This window comes from Drosophila serrata, unplaced genomic scaffold, assembly GCF_035046125.1.
Source record: "Drosophila serrata isolate PLE 108 unplaced genomic scaffold, ASM3504612v1 contig_241, whole genome shotgun sequence".
Classification (NCBI taxonomy): Eukaryota; Metazoa; Arthropoda; class Insecta; order Diptera; family Drosophilidae; genus Drosophila; species Drosophila serrata.
The window spans coordinates 2,051,356-2,073,754 of NW_028257139.1; the positions used below are offsets into that span (position 1 = coordinate 2,051,356).

The 22,399-nt window shown below is 37.8% G+C and overlaps 2 protein-coding genes and 2 non-coding genes across 4 annotated transcripts; 3 read left to right on the forward strand and 1 right to left on the reverse strand.

Moving 5' to 3' along the window:
- Positions 1-1,446: 1,446 nt before the first annotated feature.
- Positions 1,447-2,813, reverse strand: LOC110188481 (uncharacterized). Its single transcript, XM_020958211.2, has 2 exons — positions 2,665-2,813; positions 1,447-2,611 (listed from the first exon to the last, which is right to left on the reverse strand). The coding sequence occupies exons 1-2, from the start codon at positions 2,665-2,667 to the stop codon at positions 1,472-1,474; spliced, it is 1,143 nt and encodes a 380-aa protein (XP_020813870.2). The 5' UTR covers positions 2,668-2,813; the 3' UTR covers positions 1,447-1,471.
- A 5,126-nt stretch (positions 2,814-7,939) lies between these two features.
- LOC110188675 (uncharacterized) lies at positions 7,940-9,736 on the forward strand. Its single transcript, XM_020958473.2, has 2 exons — positions 7,940-7,969; positions 8,987-9,736. Exons 1-2 carry the CDS (start codon positions 7,955-7,957, stop codon positions 9,659-9,661), a joined length of 690 nt encoding a protein of 229 aa, XP_020814132.2. The 5' UTR covers positions 7,940-7,954; the 3' UTR covers positions 9,662-9,736.
- Positions 9,737-20,254: 10,518 nt separating this feature from the next.
- On the forward strand, positions 20,255-20,327 carry TRNAV-CAC (transfer RNA valine (anticodon CAC)). Its single transcript has one exon. It is a non-coding gene; the product is annotated as a tRNA-Val (tRNA).
- A 944-nt stretch (positions 20,328-21,271) lies between these two features.
- TRNAV-CAC (transfer RNA valine (anticodon CAC)) lies at positions 21,272-21,344 on the forward strand. The gene has a single exon. It is a non-coding gene; the product is annotated as a tRNA-Val (tRNA).
- The last annotated feature ends 1,055 nt before the right edge of the window (positions 21,345-22,399 follow it).

Here is a 22,399-nt window from a genome sequence, read left to right on the forward strand (position 1 = left end):
CAGGTTTCGATTTCACTTCCCAGCGCGCTGATTACTCGTCAGTTGCGCTGATTGCTCCACGTGATACGGACATTAACATTTCTGATTCAATTTGTTCCTGATGTTTCCCTGAGTTTTGGTCTCACTTTCAATATGATGCTCCACAAGCACCCAAGAATCCATTATAGTTGACAGCCGAGCAAAGACAAATTCATACAGTGTCAACATTGAAGCAGTTTTCTTTTCGTTTTTCCCCCTTTTGTTTCCAAGAGACACAAAAAAAAAATTTGTTTAACAAGCACTTATTTAGATTATATTTGTTGATTTCCACTTATGGAGGAGCACTTAATGCGAACACGACTTCTGTGTCCCGGATCGGGTCTCGAAGCCAAGTATTGGAAGGGGATTTTCCGCAGCAAAACTCCCAAGCCACCCAATCCGTGTTTGCCACTCGAGTATGATTGATAATTCTGATGATTCATGCGTGTAATACAGCTTGGGGTTTTTCCAACTCTCCCTTTTCCTTTCAGAAAGAGAGACATTATGTTGTGACATTTATAAGAAACTCACATGGGTCATGATTTTTCGACTGCCCTCTGCGGTTTTCCGGACAATTTCTCATGGGAATACCCTTCGAAAGTAAAATGTATTTGAATCGGAAATGCAAAGGAAACCGTAGTGAGTGATTGCCTTCTGAGGTTTGAAGATAATAACACTCGACCATTACCCTTAGAACTTGCGGTAGATGATTTTCTCAAGTTTATTGTAAAGTTCTAACTATTTGGGACCCTGTTTCCTGTACTCTCCCCCCCCCCCCCCACCATCCGCTGCCCAAGTAAATTATAGCAGGCCATTAAAGCGCGGCTAATTAAAATTCAGCACGTTCTCACTGGCCCAGCCGGGAGTCGTTGACTCAGGCTAAGTTGAGAGTCATAAGCCAAGCCATAAAACAGCCCGACGAACGACCGCACAGAAGCCATCAAAAATATTGTAACACATTTTGCCTATTAATTGCGAGCCCAGCCACCGGTCGGTAGGTCTCCTTGTAGTTTTCCCTACCAATTTTCCACCTTTTTCCCCCTCTCTACACTCTTCCACTAAGTGGGCTCCGAACCCAGAGCGCTCATCCTAATGAAATTTCGCAACATTGTCGATGGGATTTGGTGCGGCCAGTTGGCCTCGAATTGGGCTCCTTTCGGAGCTGGCTTAAATAATGAAAACGAAAAGAGAACTATAAACTCATCGGAGTATTGGGAATCGGAAAAGCTACGTGATACGACGGGGTCAAATTTTGCAGCAGGTGCAGCGGATGAAAACTCTGGAAAACTCACACATGGCAATGGGGTAAAGTGGGTGTTCCATACACTCCCTAACTAGGTTTGTAATTTGATGGAACGCAATCTTTTAGTAATTAATCAGATGAATAATTATTTACAGGGACACCCTTTATTTGAGAAAAACATTTAGTTTGTAACTAGTATTTATATTCGATTTATTTCATGACCAAGAAATATATATAAGAAAGTACTGCAGTAAACATTCCTGATAGCGTCAGAAGGATCTCCTCAGGCAATGATAAAGTCCAAATGTAATAGGAAAAGGCTATTATGATCATTATAAGTAGGAAAATTAGAAGTATATCAAAGGCCTTGTACTTGGGCTTTTTAGTGCGTTTAGGTTCTAGGTAACGGGGACCATAAAGGTCTTTAAAATCTTGAAGAGCCTTCATTATAATAATTATCTTTTTTATCTGAGCCCGAATTTGTTTATTGAGCTCTGGGCCCCAAATCACATCCTTTGGGGGAGCTGTCATGCGCATATGAAGCGAGGCCACAAATTGACGAGATGGAAACTGGTTGCCAATTGGATTGATCCACACGGTGCGACCTCGATGGGGTTTTGGAAGGACAATAGCCATGCGGGGAAGCACCTGAGGTTCATCGATATGTATGGCCCTTTGCAAATTGGGTTCTTGATCTGGGGACAAGTCCTTTGAAGTTGAGTTCTCTTCTGTTAACTCTATATCCTTAATTTCTCCAATATCCATAGAGCTATCAGAAATTTCTTTTCCACATTGAGAATTTGTATTGTCCAACTCATATTTTTTTACTTTTTCAGCAATAATCCTTTTTTCAAAGCCTGTTTTGTTCGTGGTAAAGGCAATGATTGGAAATTTGCGGGGTCTTGGAAGGACAATAGCCATACGGGGAAGCACCGGAGGTTCGTAGGTATGTATAGCCCTAAGTAGATTAGATTTCTGTACATGCTGCTCAACCTCATTAGATAATGCTTTACTCTCCTGGTTCTGTTGAACATTTTCCTGAAGTAGGGTCAAAGTTGAATTGTCTTCTGTAGATTCTATAGTCTTAATTTCTGCACTATCCTTATTGGTATCAGAAAAATCTTCCTTATATTGAGAATTTTCTTTTTCGATCACATCGTTCAAGTAAAGTAACTCTTTATTCTTTCCATTTTCAGCCATCATCTTTGTTTTCAACAATCTTTTTTGCTGGATAAAAGCAATGATTGCAGCTTTTCGCATTACTCCATAGTATATCTTAAAGGTTGGATTACCGTAGGACATACAACGTTTGTTTTCATTACTTATCCCCAACAAAGGGTTGGATGATGTCTAAGAGTAAAAAGTATGTAAAAATGTTATTGGAAAAATAATTTCCAACTTACCATTTTGGGGTTGTAATTTTTGTAAAGCTACTTGTTTACTTTAGAGATTTCGAACTGGGAATGAAATGTTTTGGAGCATTCATATGGAATACTGACAGCAGGGTACAGAAAAGTCATGGACTACTTTGATATTATTGTTCACACGAAAATACTTTAATCGTTAAACAACGTACCGCATTTCCCTTATTTTTTTGTATTCCCTTAAGCTAATTTTGGAATATTTGTGTCCCAATTGCCTGCATGTTGCTATGACAGTGGAAACAAATTGCCAACGCATAATAAACCGAATCCATGTAGGCAATTTCCACACCAGAACCCACTCTCAAATACAAAATGATACATATACAAAGTTCCAGAACTTCGGCTCCCAGGAGCATCACTGAGGAAATGTCGCACATGCCCTCTTCACCTTTTGACTGACAGACGAACGAGAACAGGTTGAAACCATTGCCGTCTGCACTGAGCGAAAAGTGCAAACATATTTATGGTAATTAAAATTGATTTGAAAAGTTTAGATTGTCTCTGTGGCCGCAAAGTCTCTTTCAAAATTCACAATGTTTCAGAGTCGGAGTAGCGACTTAGATTCCGACGCAGTCTCCGGTTGGTCGTATAGGACGAATTTTGGCAACAGATCATTGAGGCCATCCTGGCAAACAAATGAGGTTAATAAAATAGTGTATCTGTTTCTAAATTATCTAAATTATGTTGGTTTCTTCATAAAAAAAGCAGAGAATACTTAGTCATTTAAGTAGCAGTCTAAGAAGAATAAAATTTAGCTTGGTGTTGAATTTAGATTATTACGAATACTGATTGTTGGTGAACTTATTGAAAATCTACATGTTTAGTCAGGCAATTTCATGTAGTTATTATTGCTTCTAATATTTTGACCGCAGGTGTTGTGTGCATGTGTGACAAAACTTTCTAATTAAAGTTCCTGCAACCCCGCAACTGAAAAGTTGTCAAGTTCTCACGTGTGTTTGTATTTGCACAGGCGAGGGCAAAGTTTTCGGTGTCGGCTTTTAGGCGCACTGCGTAATATATTTTACTTCGGTTGACGTTGTTGATATTGTTGTTGTTGTTGTTGTTGTTGTTGTTGCTACTCTGCTGCGGTCTCGATTATGCCAAAAATTTCTGTCTGATTTTAATTAGCTCTCCGGGCAATTAGCCAAGCCCTAGACGTTAAAACAAAAAACTTGCGAAAATAAGGAAATCAAGTTATTTTAAGCAGCATTGAAAGTAGCTTCTTAAAATGAAATTTAAATACAAAAAAATGGATCAAATCAATTAAAATTCATATTAGTGTCAAGAATTTTTAATTACGAAACGGAAATTGGGTTTAAAGTCATTTGAAATGTTTTTAAATTAATTAAATTAATATTATAATAATAATAGCATTGAAATAATCGTATTTCCTTTCATTTAAATTACTTTTATTTACCTACTTAGGCTTGAAAGTTTTCCATACAAAAGACTAAAACTATTCTCTTTGAAGCCTTACATCTCTTTAAACTGATTCCACAACTTGGAAAGAGTTTGGTACTGGCCTGAACTAAAATCGAATAAAAATAAAAGCTGGCCAGCGCAATTGTAAATGAAAATAGAAGACAACGACTTCCCGCTGGTTTACCCCCAGGCAAGCAATATTTTTAAGTTCCTCCATTCAAATTGAATTAAATAAACAGAACTTTCTCCAAAAACTTAACTTTCGCTGAGCCCGACAGGGAAGTGGAAGTGGAAATGGATGTGGAAGTGGAAATGCTAGTGGAGAGGGGTAAGCAAAATAAGGCAAAGAATCTGAGGAGGTTGGCAACAACTTTCATAATTCATTTCTGCCTGAGTGTAACAATTTTTGCACTTTATGACTTTCGAGTGCGCGCACTGTGCGAGTGCCTTGAGTTTGACTTTTGGGCCCGCAAATCATGCAACTGCAACAGCAACTGCGGAATTCTCACAGCGGGAACTTCAAGTTGCAAACATTTTGGGTGCATCCTGCCTCTTAGGCCTTCCTTAGTTCTCTGTTCTCTGTTCTCTGTTCTCTGTCCCCTCCCCGATCCCTCTTCATTTTTGTGCTAATTACAGGGGCCTCAGACGCTCCTCTCCGCTTGGCAACAACCGAAAACAAACTGACGGCCAAGAAGAACAACAAGCTGGGAACCAGGAAAGGACGATAACCATAAAGGCCAGGCCTTAGCAGGAGAAAAATGAAAAATAAGGAAAGAATTCTGGGATTAGAATTAAAAGGTACCCAGGATAATATAAGTACAATGAATAATGAAGACTTAAATCTATAGCTGATGATCTGTTATGGTTTTAGTTCGTTTCTCCCCAAACCCTTAACTAGAAATGAATGTTACATTCCTTTCGGAAATACATCATACCCTGTTGTGCACTATTAATGGATGCACTGCACAGGGAGCGAAAGCGAGAGCGAAAAAAAGGGAAACAAACAAAAAGGCAAGGCCAGAAGCCTGACCAGGAAGTTGTAAACGGCGAAACGGCATTGGGACAGAAGGCGTCCAGTTCAGTTCAAGTTCCCCAGCTTCAGATCAAGTTCCAGCTCAAACTCAAAGCCGGTCCAGAAGGCCCGAGAGGGCTCGAAGGCAAAACAATGCCAACGGTAAGAGCAAACAGATTGGCAAGCGAAAGGACCTCGAGCAGGGCCAGGAGTGCCAGTACATGTTCTACCCAAAAACAGGTAGAGACTACGGCTAAAAAGGTGCTCCAAGACCAGCTCCTTGGGTGAAACGAACTCCAGTATACGTCGGATTTAAGCAAGTAAAAATTACATCTATAAAGCTCTTTTTAAAGCAAATATTTTATTGTTTTATATTTAAATTAATCTTGAAAGCATCCATTCTTTTGTACATCAAACTTTAAGTACGTTTAAAGATCCCTACTTTAACTGAACTTGAACTTGCTTTCCCTCAAGTAAGTACTGACAGTTCTAAGCCTCCGGCCACTGTTGACAGAGTAACTTTATCTAACTGAAAGTTACCGAAAGTCACACAGAACTTTACTGGTTCATTAATTATGCCAGCCACAAAATAAGGCTCGACTGGATTTGGGCCGCCCATCATTTGCCTTGTGATTTGTTTATTACACTTCGGAGGGCATAACAGAATTTAATACTATATACTTAAATCAATTTTATAAGCAAATATATTGACACATATGTTATTTTCGCTTTAAAATTGTATTACTTGCTGTCGTCCCTTTGACCATAAACATTGTTTATGTCACGCATTGACACGCGTCGTTCCTCTCAGAAAAAACAACAGAATTTTTCGATTTATATGTACATATATGTATATATACATATATATATATATGAGGCAGTACAAAGACAATTGAATACGCAGGTCCTGCAAACGAAGTTCCATGTTCGGGAATCGGCATTTCCCTTATCGCAGGCCCACTCCCACATAAATATAAATAAATACATACGAATAAATAACCGAGTTGGAGGAATGGGAGCCGGGAAATGGAGTCGGTCATGGAGCACAATCGAAACAATAACAGTGCCGCAAAATAAAGGAATTTGGAAGGGATATGCCATGGCCATGGAGCGGTTAAGTGAAAACACTTAAACAATCCCAGTCGATGTCGATGGAGGGAAAAGGTATAAATAATTCGCTTTTGATGAATTTGAGGCACGTGAATTTTCAATAAAATACCAATACAATAATTAAGGTAAACGGGAGAACAATTTCTTTTGTTATATCTCAGTAGCCTTAAAGCTTATTGGGAAAATGTGTGGAATTACACTTGGTTCTGGAAACTGAATTTCCTATGGAAAACAGATTTTTTAACAAACTAGTTTAAGCTTAAAAAACATACAAAATAGGTTTTTACCAACTACCAATTAGCTAATTCTTGGAACATAATTTAATTCCAACATTTTATTACATTATAAATGAACACTTAAGATTAAGATAAGTGTATATCGTAATATAAGAACCATTTAAGCTTGGCAGAAACTCCTTAAATGCTTGATTGATTATGTTACATTATTGCCAGTCTTGTTAAATAATGAAGCTAATTAACCTAAATCTGATTGATTGCTATTTAAATACCCTGCGATCTTAATAACGCTCGCTCGAGCGCACTGCGGCAGTTTAATGACATCTCATCAACATCTCTTTAAAATGTATCCACTTAGGCCAAATGCCTCGGACAAACAGAGCTGCAGAGTCTCTAAACTATTTGCCAGCGCTTATCAAGAAATACCACACGAATCTTAACAATGGGCTGCTGAGCAATTAATCTCGTGGCACCAAGTTAAACCAAGAAACAAAACAAAGCTCGTGAAATCCGGTTGCCACTACTAATGCGGCTCATAATTTATGAGCCTTCGCACGAACACCAAAATAAAATATAAAGTCTCGGCGTGAGGAATCAACGCTCACATAATTTGCATAAATTGAAGATGTATCAGACGAAATTGAGGTAATAAAGCCAACAGACAACGAAGGGCCCCTATCAAATTCTGGGCCTCGATGACGAAGATGCCGATCTGCTGCTGCTATCTGCTATCAAGCACTTGTAATTGGCACTAATTTGCTTTCACTCCATTTGAGAATCCCCCCACGATTTATATGCAAATGAGGGCGTTCCACCGGATAGACACAAACAGGTTGGTTGGTTTGACGCTGTGCGAATGCCATTAAAATCAATTAAGAAATGGAAATAAAATCAATCTCCGAACACGGGCACTGGCATACACCCTCCTACGAGCATGAGGAAGTGCCAAAAAATCAGGTTTGTCCTTTATCAAAATTTATGCAAACCGCTGACAAAATGCTAAGCATTACAGTCGATTTTTTTTACCGAAAATAAAATTAACTACTTGTAGGTGTGTGTGACAAACTCCCGGTAATCAGAAACGAGATCTTTTTAGTCAAGAGATGTGACCATGAACCCTAGAGTTCACCGACAGGTGATCAGCTGTTCACTGCATTCGTCTGAGACTCAAAATAAATGCCGAAGAAGCCACTTTAATTGGCCAGAGAGCAAAATCCACTCTCGTGCTCATCTTTCGGCCGAAACGAAACCAAAATAAACTGAAATATAAAACCAACCGTCCTAATCCGGTTATTAAACTTTACACTATGCAGCAAAAGTTCGTGTAAGTTAGTCAACTTCTCGCTATGGCTTTTCATCGATTGACTATAAAAATGCTGCGCATGCTCAGCGACGCTTTTAGTTCGTTCGAAAATTTCAAAGTGTTCGGTTCGGGACATCACTATTATCTCATCGAAATATATAGAATATAAAAGGATTCCTTGCCGAAATGTCACTGCGATACGTAAGTGTATCGGGAGTTTTATTTGATTGCTCCATATCGATATGGAAATTGTGCTTTGGAGCTGGTCTTTCCTGAAATCGAAACGTTAGGAATGCAGCAAATTTGTTCTAATTAGCAATTTGCGTAAGCATCATTAGTTTAGTTCCAGTTTGATGCATAAATTACATTATGCAATTGGTTCTGAGCGGAAATTAGCATAATAGAATCATTCGTTAGATGATGAACAAAAATGTTTAATATATTGCCAATTAAATATTTGATTAAACAATCGAAACAAAAAAAAAGATGCAAAAACCAGACGGGTATTGTGACTTGAGCTGCTTTACATATATTTATTTTTGGTGAAATAAATTGCTTTATTATCGAAGGTGTGAATCTGCGAACCATGACCATAAGATGATGGATAATTTCTTTCCATTCAGGCGAGGAATTTGCATAAATTTTAAGCTCGATTAGTTTCATTATAGTCGCTATGTTAATCAGGGCCAAAGAAGGTCTAATGACCTTTCCCACGAGCGAAAGGAACATGTCCGTTAGAACAAAATATGTGAGATGAGGCGGCCATAAAACAATCCAGTTCCAGCATGTGCCAAACAATGCAAGGTTTTCGCCATTGCGAAGGCCAATTCAAATCGAATGGGAATAACTTTCAAGCGCCCACACTTCCAGAGCCAAAACTAAACCAAATTTTCGAGTTGAAACACATTTGAAGTGGCTGTGGCCAAATTGGAACAATAGGGTCATAACATTGAAAAACCGAGTCGAAATTAGTTAGAAATATATTGTTGCTTAAGGCATTTACCAAGACAAATAGAGTCAATTTCACACAAATGTTTACAAAGTAGATTAAATAGCTTAATTTTTTGTTTAATTATAGTTTAAAAGAGTCACCTTTTGCGAGATTCTAAAAATGTATCTGTACTTATTGTAGGTCCCATCGAATATGTTATGCTTTTGTTTTAAAATAAACCCATCTTAAAATTGATTTTAAAATATTCTAATTCTTTAATCTTGCAGCTTCTTATTGCATCTGCATTGCTGATAGCTCTCTGTGGAGCTGATGTCTCGGAAATAAAGCCAGGAAATATTGATTTGCCGTTCAATGACTTGTTGCCACCACTGGAGGATGTATCCAGTACCACGAGCACTACTTCAACAACTACCACAACCTTAAGGACAACAAGATCAACGACCACAACAACGCTGGCCACGAAGCCCACCAAGAAACCTTATTACACAAAACCCACACAGGCGGCCAAGGAGGATAAGGTGAAACCGAGTGCTGCTAAACAGGATATTCAACTGTTATCACTGGATCTGCTCCCACCCTTTGAGGATGATGCTAAGCCAGCGGAAGAGCAGACCCAGCAGGTGGTAAAGACCGAACCAAGTTCCGTAGTCAAGGTCACTCCAGCACCCACTCCCAAACCCGTGATCAGGATCAGTCAGCCTACTGTTCCCAAGCCTGTGATAAGGGTCCCTTCGCCTGCTGCTTCCCGGCCAGCGGTCAAAGTCATTCAACCGGCATACTCGGTACATCCTGCACCACCAGCGGTACTGCCCACCCAGGCCTCCGTCCTCGGAAGCGGCTTCCAGTCCCGTTTCTCCAACTACTTCCTCACTAGCACCCCACGTCCAAGACGCGGTCCTCTGCCCACGATCACACCCTTTCCGCATCACATCCGACTATAGGAATCCATTTAATTAGATAAGATAAGCATTCAAATGCCAAGTCAAAACATAAAATAAATAAGACAATAACACTGAGATAATGAGTGGAAAATATTCGGTATTATGTATATGTATAAGCGACTGTTAAAGCATCACAGCAAAAAAAATATACACAAAGTTTTATAGAAAACAGAGTTGATGGATCTTAAATAATTTATGAATGCACAAAAGTGAGCATTTTGGATCAAAGAGGCGTAAACATTTCAGATCATCTTCGGACAGAACAGGCCATCTGCTTTAAATCAGCATTTTTATGACCATTGGTGTATATGCAAAAATAATTTTAAAGATATGTTTCTTGATTTAATTCCTATATGGTAATGATAAACAACAAAATAACTTAACAAGGAACGTAAGAAACTAATCATATTTTGGTATTATGGAAACGGTTCTCCTAATTCGCATTATGGAAGGAAGCATTTACATATGTAATTGTTAAATTAATATTATTAAATTTTGAAGTAATACAAAAACGGTGATTATGATAGCATCATAATCAAGGGAGTTTATGCTTTGAACAACTACACTTGGATAGCATTTAGAATTGTAGTAAAATTAACTAAAACTAATAGAATCTTAGTTAGTTTCCATTGTAAAGGACTTGTTAAGCTTATTGTTGTTTCCATGGATTATCTGTAAACTATTTGAATATCTAATTATTAATATCAAAAAGTTTATCTTTTTATCCATCATTTATGTAGAATTATCTTAGGGCTTAGATATTCCCAGAATACCTTCGACAAGGTAAACTTATCAAGTTGACAGTTAATTCACAAACAGGAAAATGTTACCCCAGGTGACTCCCCTACCCACACAAATCCGCGAAATTTAGTTAGCAAACCCCCATAAACCACCTTTCCCTTCACCTGCACCAAAACCCATTTTCTTCGTGTTCGCCGCAAAACGCGGAATTCAGATTCATTAACAGCATTTAATTAATTGCCGACGCGGAGCAAATAGCTTGGCGCCACCGAAACTGAAACTGAAACTGAAACAGCAGAAGCTGACACTGAAAGGCCCTGTCAGCTGATTTTAGCCCCCCGGCTAATATACATATTATGGCACCCAAAATCCCGACCGAGCCCGAATCGGACACCAATTTCAAAGCCAATTTCAATGCCAATTTCAAACTAGAACCAGAATCAGGCTCGAAACCCATCGCCTGACATTTGCTCAACCTGCTAAATGCTAATTACTTGGCCATGATGATGTCGCTGACATTCGGCCTGTCAGAAATTCGTAGCATTCGCATTGCAACCGAGAACTTACACTGGAAGAATAATAGAAGAGAAAGATGAATATTATATAAATATCTCTTTGTAAACAAATATATGTTTTTTAGAAAGCAATTGAGGTTTTTGCGATACTAAATGTATAAAAATAAGAAAGAAATACATGGTTTTCATCACAAGCTCTGTTTCACATTGGACTTTTTTGTAATTTCCAAGAATTCTGCGTCTGATTTAGCTTGATTTAAGATGTCAAACTCTACAGTAATCTATAGTTTAATATAAACATATTCCACATAACCAAGCTCTAAGTGCATTCCCCGTTCGATCTAATCATATCATTGCCCCACCGATTAGCCATATTTATGTCTCCCGTTTGTCACTCGGCACCGGGCATTGTTGTTACTACCGGCTTCTGGCCGTTTTGGCCGCGTTAATTACACGGCTGATTGACATTAATGCGCTGCCATTGGCCGGCGGGAATACAGCCGGCAAACTCCGTTGGCGATCTTGATGCAACAGCTGATTTAAATGGCTATCTGGCCTCTGGCACAAGTGAAGCAAACATTTCCATTGATTAATGGCATTAACATAAATTTAATAAGCTATTATAAATGATGCAGATAAATGCTTTATGCATACTTCGGTAGGAATGCCAAGCGCCATTCCATTGTTTACAATCGCCCATTGATAAATCTTTTTTTCGGTTTGTCCAAAACGATTTCCATGTTGAATGATTGCCGATAAGCAAATGGCCACAGAAACTTTTTCACAAATGACACACAAATTATATACATTCCTTGAATCGTTTTTTGCAAGTAACTAAAATAATTTAAAAACAGCATCAAACAGTACTTTAATCAAATAAAATGTAACAATAAATCCTTACATTTTCCAGCATTACGTGAAGAATTTATACATTATTTAAAAGTAAATATATGCAGGGTTTTGATTTCATTTCAGATATGTTTGCATTCTGATGCAAACGTTTCCAATTAAAATATATTCATAATCATAAGAGAGCAGCAAACATATTTTCTACTCAATTTGGTGTAAAATTGATAAAACGTTTCCATTTGCCATGGAAACTTGTAAGCCGATTCGCATAATAATGCTACTGATGCTGCCGTAACTGAAGCTTAAGCCGAAGCCCCTTCAATGTCAGACCGTGACAAAATCATAGCGGTTTAATGCGCTTCAACTAATTACTAAAACCCCCTGAGCTCCTCCCTGAGGAAAAGCCATGAGCTGCCAGGCAAAGCAACAATTTAAATGACACTAAGCGATGCTCAAAAGGCGATTCAAATTGTATTTCCAGCGAAGTTTTAGTACTCTAATTGGCTTCGATTTGGTAATCTATTTATAATTAATATTATCATCAATAAAACAAATTAGGGGTTTTTTCTTATATTAGTTTAAAGGGTTTAAAAGCATGGAAAAGCCTCTTTTAAATTCGTTTAAAATCGTATATCTTTTCCATATCTTTGCATTTATTCTTACAACTTAGTTTTGTTTAAAGTTATCATTTACTTGTTATATTTACCTTACGAATCCCATGAAAAAATGTAAAGTTTATATTTCTCTGCATAGAGTATTGGTTTACTCCGTTCTCATTAAAAAAGTTTAGAGTTTGAGGATGCGTGGAAAGCCATTAGATGTTGGCCATGGCATTGGAGCCTTCTCACCCCCCACTGTGTGTGCATTAAAAATCGCTTTTAACAAATGGTGCCATAAGCTCTTAGGCAAACTTTTAATGTGCACAGACAAACACACACAGGCACACTCACACATAAGGGGTATGGCATAAGGGTGAAAGATTTATGTGGCCAACGCTGCGTATGAGCGTTGTAAAAGTATTTTCAACTTTAACACGCAGCCTGAAGTGGCCTACCCGAAAACCCCTGGACGAGTTTTTAGATATATTAAAAGTGTCTAGACTATGCCACATTAGACAAAACAATAAACCATACAAAACAATAGTAATAAAAAAGAGTGAGACTAAATGAAAATGTTGTCCGAGTCTAATGATCTTTTGCACACAAAGAAGAAAATTTGCCTCAATATTATGCAACATTTTCTCTCTAAGTTGTACATTTTTTATTTAACTTTAAAAGATATATTTTGTATACATTATTATTTTATATTTTGCTCATTATTCTGGTAAGTGGATGGTCAATAAGATTGAAATGAAATGGCAACATATATTTATATTATATATCACTTGATGGAAATGCGACCCCTCTTACCCCCCTTACAGAAGCTCGCTTTTAACACTCATTTTTTATGCCACTTTAATTAAATTTTCCTACTTGCTGCGCAGTATGTTAATTTCATTTCCCCATAGCCCAGAAAGACGATTTTCACTTTTCGCAGCTGTCGCCGAATGAATTAATGACCTTAAGTGGATGGCCGAAAGGACAATAACTTCCCGCCACAATACTGATGTAAATGTTTGCACGAATTTTAAATTGATAGTAAATATTAAAGCTCTTCGCCCCCTTTGCAAAAGTCGTCCATCCGGCTTTAAATGTAATTTTTGCGCCAACTTTTCTCATTTGCCCACTGCCTACAATAATAATTTTAATATGACCGTGTAGCTGGGGCCACAGCCTGTCGGTATGATATGGCGGATGATGGGGCTATCATCCAGACGACCGCCCACATATATCCCCTTAATTATGCTGTGCCAACAGAGGAATGAGGACGAAGGAGTAAGCTGAGAGGATTCTGTATCTCGAATTTACATAAGAGTGGCGAATGGTCAGTGCCAAACAACTGAGCGATTGGAGTATTGATGGTCGAGTCACCATGGCCAACATTGTAGGCCATTAGTCGGCTTACAGGGCCAGAACTGACGTTTCAACCATTTTCCAGACAAAACTATTAAACTTTAAAATTTCTAGATATATGTTATACCTCTTCAAAACAATTAAATTTAAAAGAACCTAAAACAAACATGACGAACAATTTATTATTTATTATTATTTATTTATTTATCCTTTTTTATTAATACCAACTTTTTGACTTGGTTTATCCCAACTTGAAATATCCTTTGGCATAGCTTTCTCTTTTAAATTCTCTTTAGAACAACCAAACCTGATGTTAGTATACAGAACCATAGATGCTCCATTCAACCGTTAATGTTTCGCTTCAGTTACAGTAACGGAAATGAGTTTTAATGTGAAAATAATTGCATGTCATTGACGTTGACAACAGCAACAGGATATAAGCAAACAGACAATGCGAGAATATTGATATAATATCATTAAATTTCATTTCATATTTGATCTGTGATGAATGGCAGACAGTTCAAGTTGCCGGTGTGCCACTGATTCAGCCCCGGGTTCGTACTTTCCCTCTTCATTCCGGCTTCAGTTTGCCGCTAAATTGATTGAAATGGAAATGCAAAACCTTGACTCACATCCCGTCGATGGCCCGGCATTTCCTTTGAATCATAATTTTCCTGGCATTAATTGAAAAGTAAAATCCGCAAGTCCATTGAATTACATTTTTCTCTTTCAAGGTTTTTCTTATTTCATTTATTTTTATTTATTGCTGCTAAAAGGAGTCCTTCAGTTTGGCTTTCCGATTTAGAAGTCTGCTTTTTTACACAAAATAAAAATAAAAAAATGCTACAGGTTTGTTTATGAGTATTTATGGAACAGTTTAACCCCCAGATTATTATTTACAATATTAAAAAACATTTAAAAATGTCGACTATAAGCTTGGGTAATGCATTTTATAAATCTAAATACTTCTTGAAACTCGTTTACGAAAGGTTCTACTAATTTTCTTATTTCCAACCTCAACTTGGAAAAGATTTTCTCTCAAAAAATTGCCATTTTTATTTCCAGTTCCAAGGGTAAAATACCAAGTAATTTTTTATTCCTTGAAGACTTTTTACCCAGATGAAGTTGAGCTTGAATAATGAATACTGAACATCCGTCAATCATAAACTTTGATTACAATTTGTTAGGCCACAGTCGACAAACAAATTGAGGGCGAATGACAAAATAGATTATCACTGGAAAAACAGGAAAATGAAAATGGCAAAAGGCAACACAGCACGTCCTCTGGCCAAAGAAATGAGTTGAGTCTGGACCGAAAATACAGATAGAGATACGAATATGGCAATTGACCCGAGGGCGGAGCTGGGTAGCAAGCAGGAAGAACTGACATTAAAATAAATAATTCATTTATTCGACGACAAACCGTGTAAATTCCCAAAGTCTGCCGTCTGCCGAGGATCTCATAGAAATTATTAATAATTTATTTTAGCACATTTCAAGGATTTTGCACGCCGGCCACACGTTTCGGCAATTTCCGGGCAACAAAACCGGAAAAATACTTGAAAACGTAATAAATTTCCAAAGAAGCTGGGGCCGAGTTTTCCTCTCTTGCCGTGTCTGTTTGCTTGTTTTGTGTCAAGGGTCGACATCTGTGCGGTGGAGGTGAAGGTCGGCTGGGGGTGCCTGGGTCAAATGTGAGTGCCTGACAAACTGTTGCCGGGACCAAATCAATGACAAAAAATTACACACGAATGCCTTAGGGCATTTTCCTAAAGAGATTTGCAAACGCAAAACTCCTCCAGGCTCCCCACTTTTCATCACGGGGTGGGAAATTAATTTCTTTACGGAGCTTGCGCCTGGTTAAGTTCCGAAGGGAAATGGAAATTTATTTGATGCCAGGACCTTTACTTTTGATTCCAATTCAGTTTTCGTTTAAAACTTGGTAACTTTTGCAGAGAGCCAATTAAATTAAATGGTTTCCGGGACAATTTGGTAAACAGGATTATTAAAGTCCAGGGAAAATGAAGTTAAGTAAGTGAAAAGTCAAATATTTTGAATATAAAGTATAAAATATAATATGTAAATATATTTTTATATTCAATATTTGCATTATTTTCTTAGTAATAATAAAATATCTAATATATCTGAAAGGACTTTGATCTCAAAGCTTAGTTTCACTAAAATAATATATTAAGGTATAGTGATAAACCCTTAAAATATCAAAGAAATTTCTGAATCATAATATAATTAAATTCTTGAAAGCATATAACTCTCAATTGAATGAAAAGTACGTTTTCAATTGCATTTACCTTGACTGCGCACCATTAAAGTACGCTGGAACTTCAAAGCAAACCTTAACTACAATTCCAAAGTAAAATAAAAAGTATTTAACAGAATCAACAAAAAGCAACTTCCACCGCACCTTGACCACTCAGCGAAATAAGGCCAAATGGAATCCAGCAGGACCTTTTGTATAAATTATTTTCCGCAGACTGTGAAATACAAAAGCGAAAAAGAATAACTGCCTCAGAGCTGTCTTAAATCAAAACACCAAAGCTTTTCAATGCCACGTGCTTGGAGGTCAAAAAATGAGCAGAAATCAATGGAGGGAGTGAGCAGAGGTCCTTGTGTCCTGGAGGAGCTTAGCTGAAAAAGACCATTAACAAAGTAAACAGCTGCAGAAGAGCCTCCACAGTCTGTGAAATCGTCGTTCAAGAAGGACCAAAATTCAGCCGAGTCAGCACAGAAATGGAGGGAAAAATTAAAGAATTTTCTTTGTTTTGACACCTCATTTCTGAGGGGGAGGAAAACTTCTTTTTCCGTCCGCCGATGTGGTTTGTGCCGATAACATCGACTGCAGAACATTGTGTGTACATATTAGCATAATTTCAGGCACTTTTAAATAAGCGGCTATAAAATTTAGCACCCCACCAGCAGACACTTTAATGGAAATTATATTTTTTTTGTTAAGTTCACTTTTTTGGGTCAGCAAAAGCCAAAGGTATATGGTATATGGGAGCACTTGAAGTCGCTACTTATCTCATCTTGACACGTAATTGCGTATGATGACCTAGATTTGGTTTTTTTTGGCCCAGATTTGATTAAGCACAAACATAACTTGGACTCCCACTGAGAGGATGAGTGCACGAAATCAGAGGATATTGTTTAAGTCACAATAATAATATTTTGTACTTAAGAACGAAATGTTTTCTTATATTAAAAGTGGCATTTGCTTTAGCTGGTGATTTATTTTCTTTAGTTTTTCTAAAATATTTCCCATTATCCATTAATTTAAAGCAGATTTAAAATGTAAAATGTATATAAAATTATTGAGATAACTTGAACTTTCACTTCATGATATCTGAAATCAGTTGATATTGTTTAAGTCACAATAATAATTTATTTTATTTAAGAAAGAAATGTTTATCTATTATAAAGGTGAAATTTTCTAAGATCCTGATTTACTTTCCCTAGTTTTTGTTCAATATTTACATGTTTCTCTAATTTAATGCACATTTAATGGCTCAAAATTTGTCTAAAACTAAATAATTTTCTTGGTTTTTGTTTTTCCCCACAAAATCAAGGATAAATACGTAAGAAATACCGTTGGTCTAGCTATATAGAGTACGTAATTGATAGCTCTGTAACGCCAAAGGACATCCGTCAGTGGCCAAGGATAGCAGACGATCCACAAAACCCAAAATGGCACATATCGGTTATTGAAATTGTCTCGCAGGTGTCATTAACGTGGGCAGCACTTTACGGCCCGAATCTTTGATAGAGGAGCAGGAGCAGCAGGTGCTTTCATTTGTGGTCGAGCATAAAACGATATGATTGCCGCAGGATCCTGTCCAGCGGCACTCCACCCAATTCTGTCCACCGTTCGGCATTGTCATTAATTTCGATTTATGGTCATTAAGCCGAGGCGAGGCGAGGCATCGACTATCGGCCATCAGCTCCTCTCCTATTTAATGCGAAAAATATTTAATGAGTCCCTATAATTTATGCACATTTTTGTATCGTGTGATTCGGGTGCGAGAAGTAAATTATGAAAAATTTTCCCGCCTGTCGATTTGCGTTTATGATTTTAATTAATGCCTGCCAGAGGCTTGAGTCCTGCCATCTATATCCCTGTCCCCCAACAGCTTTAATTTCACACTTAAAGCTTTGTCGGCCGCCGAAAAACTTTTGTTTCGCCCCGAGGAGGAGGACCAGAAAAAAAAGGAAAATTATGAAAGAGTCGCAGCATATTTTCTTGCATACTTTTTGCACAAATAACAAACCATAAATAATGTCATACGCTCGCCCCAAAATGCCAGCCAATGTTGGCCTCGCCTCCTCCCCCAAAAAGGATCCCATTCCTTATATATATATATCTATATATATTTCTTGCCTTCGGTTTGCTTTTAGGCCAAAGTTTTTGAACTACTTGCACGTCTCTTTTTGTGCGACGATTTTGGTATTCCTTCTTTTTTTTTGTCATTTTGGTTCCTGCTTCTTTTTTTTTTTTGTGTTGCCTTTGGCAACCCTGCTGTTTTGTGTCTTGGCCGTTTCTGCGCCGGCTTGGCCGGGCATCTTCATCTTCATGCTTAGGGCTGTGGCACGCCCACCAACGCGACTCTAGGATCCAGCCTCCCGCTGCCTGTCGCTGCTTTATGTGGCCGCCGTCGCGAGACTAAAACTTCAATAGGGCGAAAATGATAAATGGCCATGATGTGGATATTTTCTTTTTTTTCGGGCCCAAACAGGGTCTGAGGGGGATGTCTGTAACAGGGGGCAAAGAGTGGCGAAAATAATGCCAGAAAATAGAAATGATCAAATAATACCGCATACACTTGCCACCTGCATTTCACACTTGCTAAAAAAAAATATAACAAATAATTGTTGAAATTATTTTAAGCCATACTTAAAACAATCAAACATTCAAGTTCTGTAATTTCTAAGCTCTCTTTTCTTTCCTATTATAAATCTCTTGGAAAACCAAATGAAAATGTTCCAAGTTCTTTGACTGGTTTTCAGGGTTTCATGCGAATTTTCAGGCAGTTCTCGATGCTCAAGAGCTCAGAGATTCCGCCGAATCCGACAAGTGAAAAGCCAAAATGCGTACGTTTTCCCTCTGTGTTTGCACAACTCAACCGCAAAATGCTTTTGTTTGCCAAATATGCTCAGCGTTCTGTGCAGCGTGTGTTAGTGTGTGTTTTGCATTGTTCACCGTAGGAGTAGAATGTGTGTGTGTGTGTGTGTGTGTGTGTAGGGTGGGTGTAGATGAAGGTGTGCCTTGTTCTAGTCTTAGCGATAATGATGTTTATTTAATGCATTTCAGGTGCAAGGTGCTATTTGCCGTTTGACGTTTTGCGCGCCATCGTACATCGGATTTCAGCTTACTAAGCTTACACAGTGATGGATAAAATATATATACCTGGAACAGCTGTAAATGTACCTGTACCTTAAAGCATTAGCAAGGTACTTGTCTTTATACTAAAAAGAATATATAAACCCTTGCTTAGAAATATAAAAAAATGAGGATATATATAAACCTTCCTTACAAGGTATTGCTTTAAAAGATATCCAATATAGATATATTGTAAGACAAGAATCAGAACTTAGGTAATACAAGTAGTATCATTCTCATCTCTATCCTTGAAGATCCTTTTCGTCCTTCTAGCATCACTAATGCCCTGCTTGGGCATTGGCTTATTGGGTTGAAGTGGGCGATGAAATGGACGGCGGAAACAGCGATAGCCAAGGATGGGGAAAGATGTGGAGATGTGGAGGAGTGCTGCAGCAGAGCAGGAAAAGTGGTGGTGGTGGTGGTGCTGGTTGGTGGCGGTGGTGCTGGTTGGTGGTGGTGGTGGCTCTCATTATGCCAAACGTGGCTCCATTCCATGCGCCCGAGCAGCTGCGACGTGCAAGCGATAAGCGAGAGCGTTAGCTCAATGTCATACGCTGCGTATACGTAATGGGCCCCAGCATCCAATCCCATTCCCATCTCCATTCCAAAATGGCTCCAAAGCATTGTCCCTTTAAAATGCAACACACGTTTTTGTGGCACTGCATTTATCGTGCAACCACCCCCCCTTCACAGCAGTGGCAACACTTTACCCATAAATAATGCGCATAATCACATTTAAATAAGTAATTTAATTTGTGATTTTCACATATCGTTAAGTTCTTAAGCTTCATAATGAGAGCGATACGCGTGGAGGGATTCACTGCTTCCCTCCTAATTATAGCTTGTCATTAAATGCCATATTTAAGTGTAACTGAGCGGGGTCTTTGTGAACTCATTAAACGCAAGGGGAGAAAAGTATATAAGGGGAAAAAAAGCATTCAAATAACCAGAAATGGCAGATACACCCACCAGACAAACTATTTCTATTCATACGCAATCGAAACTGGTTTAAAAATAACTTTGGCAAAATCGATTGAACTGTGAGCAGCACAAAGAGTTGCTTTAATCTGAGTGTTTGTCGTGATTACTTTCTAAAACCTTTGCCGCTTATCGAGCTGACACATTTGGTTGCAGTTTTTCAACTGTTTCCGTAGTGTAGCGGTTATCACGTGTGCTTCACACGCACAAGGTCCCCGGTTCGAACCCGGGCGGGAACAAGTCTACAATTATTTTGCAATTTTTAATTTATTTCATTAAGATTTAAGAAGAAATATATAAAAGAAGAATTAATCGCCATTAACAGGCAATTGCAGATAATTAAACAAATTCGAAAGTATAAATATAAAGAAGAAATTGATCTAGAAATTATCTTTCTCTTGAACATTACACCTTTTATTCGACAGTATCCTTCTTTTTTAATTATTCTCATTGCAAGTGTGTCATTAGATTAAATAGTGAACTTTATGCACAATTATTCTTAAATAAACACATTAGTATGCTTCACATGTCTTCATTATTGTTTTCATTCTCTTGTATTTATTCATTTATTATGTTTATTGTTTTGAATCAGGTTAATCATTATCATATTGTGGGAGTGAGATAACAATAATCATTTATTGACTATGTTTATTATTTGTGCAAGTTTAATGTAGAAAAATTAAGATTTGCGCTCGGCTATAGATTTAAAAGTGGCTTTAGAAGTGACAACAAGTCTGGGAATCCGTTAGATTCGATTGAAGAGTTCCCGAAAATAAATATTGATCAATATCATCAGTGATATATTTTTACAATATTTACTCACTGTTTTAAATTGCTCCTAAGATAGATTTTATATTTTTATAATATAAAATATAATATATATTCTTTTTTACGATTTTATTAAGCTTTATACTGTTTTGTTTATATTAAGTACTTGGCATACTTGTGATTTCCAAATTGTTAATCATATAGGAGTACTATTATATTATTAATGTTATTAATAATATCCGTTCTATACAATATTATGTTATATTATTTGATATCAATCCATTAGGAAAATAGTTTTTTATTTTTATGGAAAATAATAGGGCTATATGGACTGTTTATATTTAAAAATTAATCCTTCGAATTCCTTAAACTGTTTCCCTAATGGCCAGAAACATTGGACGAACTTATTTCAAGTGTTTCCGTAGTGTAGCGGTTATCACGTGTGCTTCACACGCACAAGGTCCCCGGTTCGAACCCGGGCGGGAACAAGCATATCCATTTTTTTATACATTTATTTAAATTAGATTTTTTTTTTACTTTGAATAAAATTCTAATTTACTTAATAAGCTTTACACAAATTAAAATAAATAAATATACATTTATCAGACCAATAATAATTCCAAATTTAAAGCAGTTCATTTGCAATTGACAAGCAGTGCACTTAATTCAATAAAATTAAAAGCATACTTTTAGGCATAACGAATTAAAGTAAGTCAGGATTACTGAAGATTTATACATTTAAATCCCTGCTCTTATCACTGCAATTGCGATTGCATAATCCACCGAATTCCTCTCCACCTCCCCCCACTTGAATACCGCGTAATTTCGCTTTCTTAACCGCTCTCTGAGCATCTCCCCCTCCGTCCCCTGTTGGCACTTGTGTGTGTAATGCCACCGCGGTGCACCCCAAAAATAAAACAGTAATTCACATTTATTTACTGTATCAGCTGGCTGCTATTGGACTGAACAGAAAACTTTTGCGCACTTTGCATTTTTATTGCACAACATCCGGTAACAAGGGCTTTTTTGCAGCATTCAACTGTGAGAGATTCCGCCGGACAGGCAACCCCAAGTCAACCCCAAAGAGCCATTACCACAATGCCAGGGATGCTGCAATTACAAACAGTTGTTCAACTGCTTGACTTAAAATGCAATGCACTGAGAACATAGAGGGTAGACTTTTGTTTTAATAGAAATATTAGAAAAATGTATCAAGTAACCCCTTTATTTAGCGAGTATTTATGGGTGAACCCTTGAAAACTACCTCTATTCTGCTTATAAGATTGTTTTTCGATCCCTATTTCATGATATTTCTCTCTGTGTATCTACCAGTAGCTTCAAAAGTCCCTGGGTACGAGGACCAGGACGTGTATCTGTATCTGATGCCGTCGCTTGCGGTTTACAGATTAAAGCGCGTACATCCGTGGCAGCGTTGAAAAGCCGGATGACGTGCCCCGTGCGCATGCGTCCCCGGAATCCCAAAAGAGCCCAGCCCGTATCCCGTATCCCGTATTCCCGGCCAGAGATTCGGGAAACAGGATCA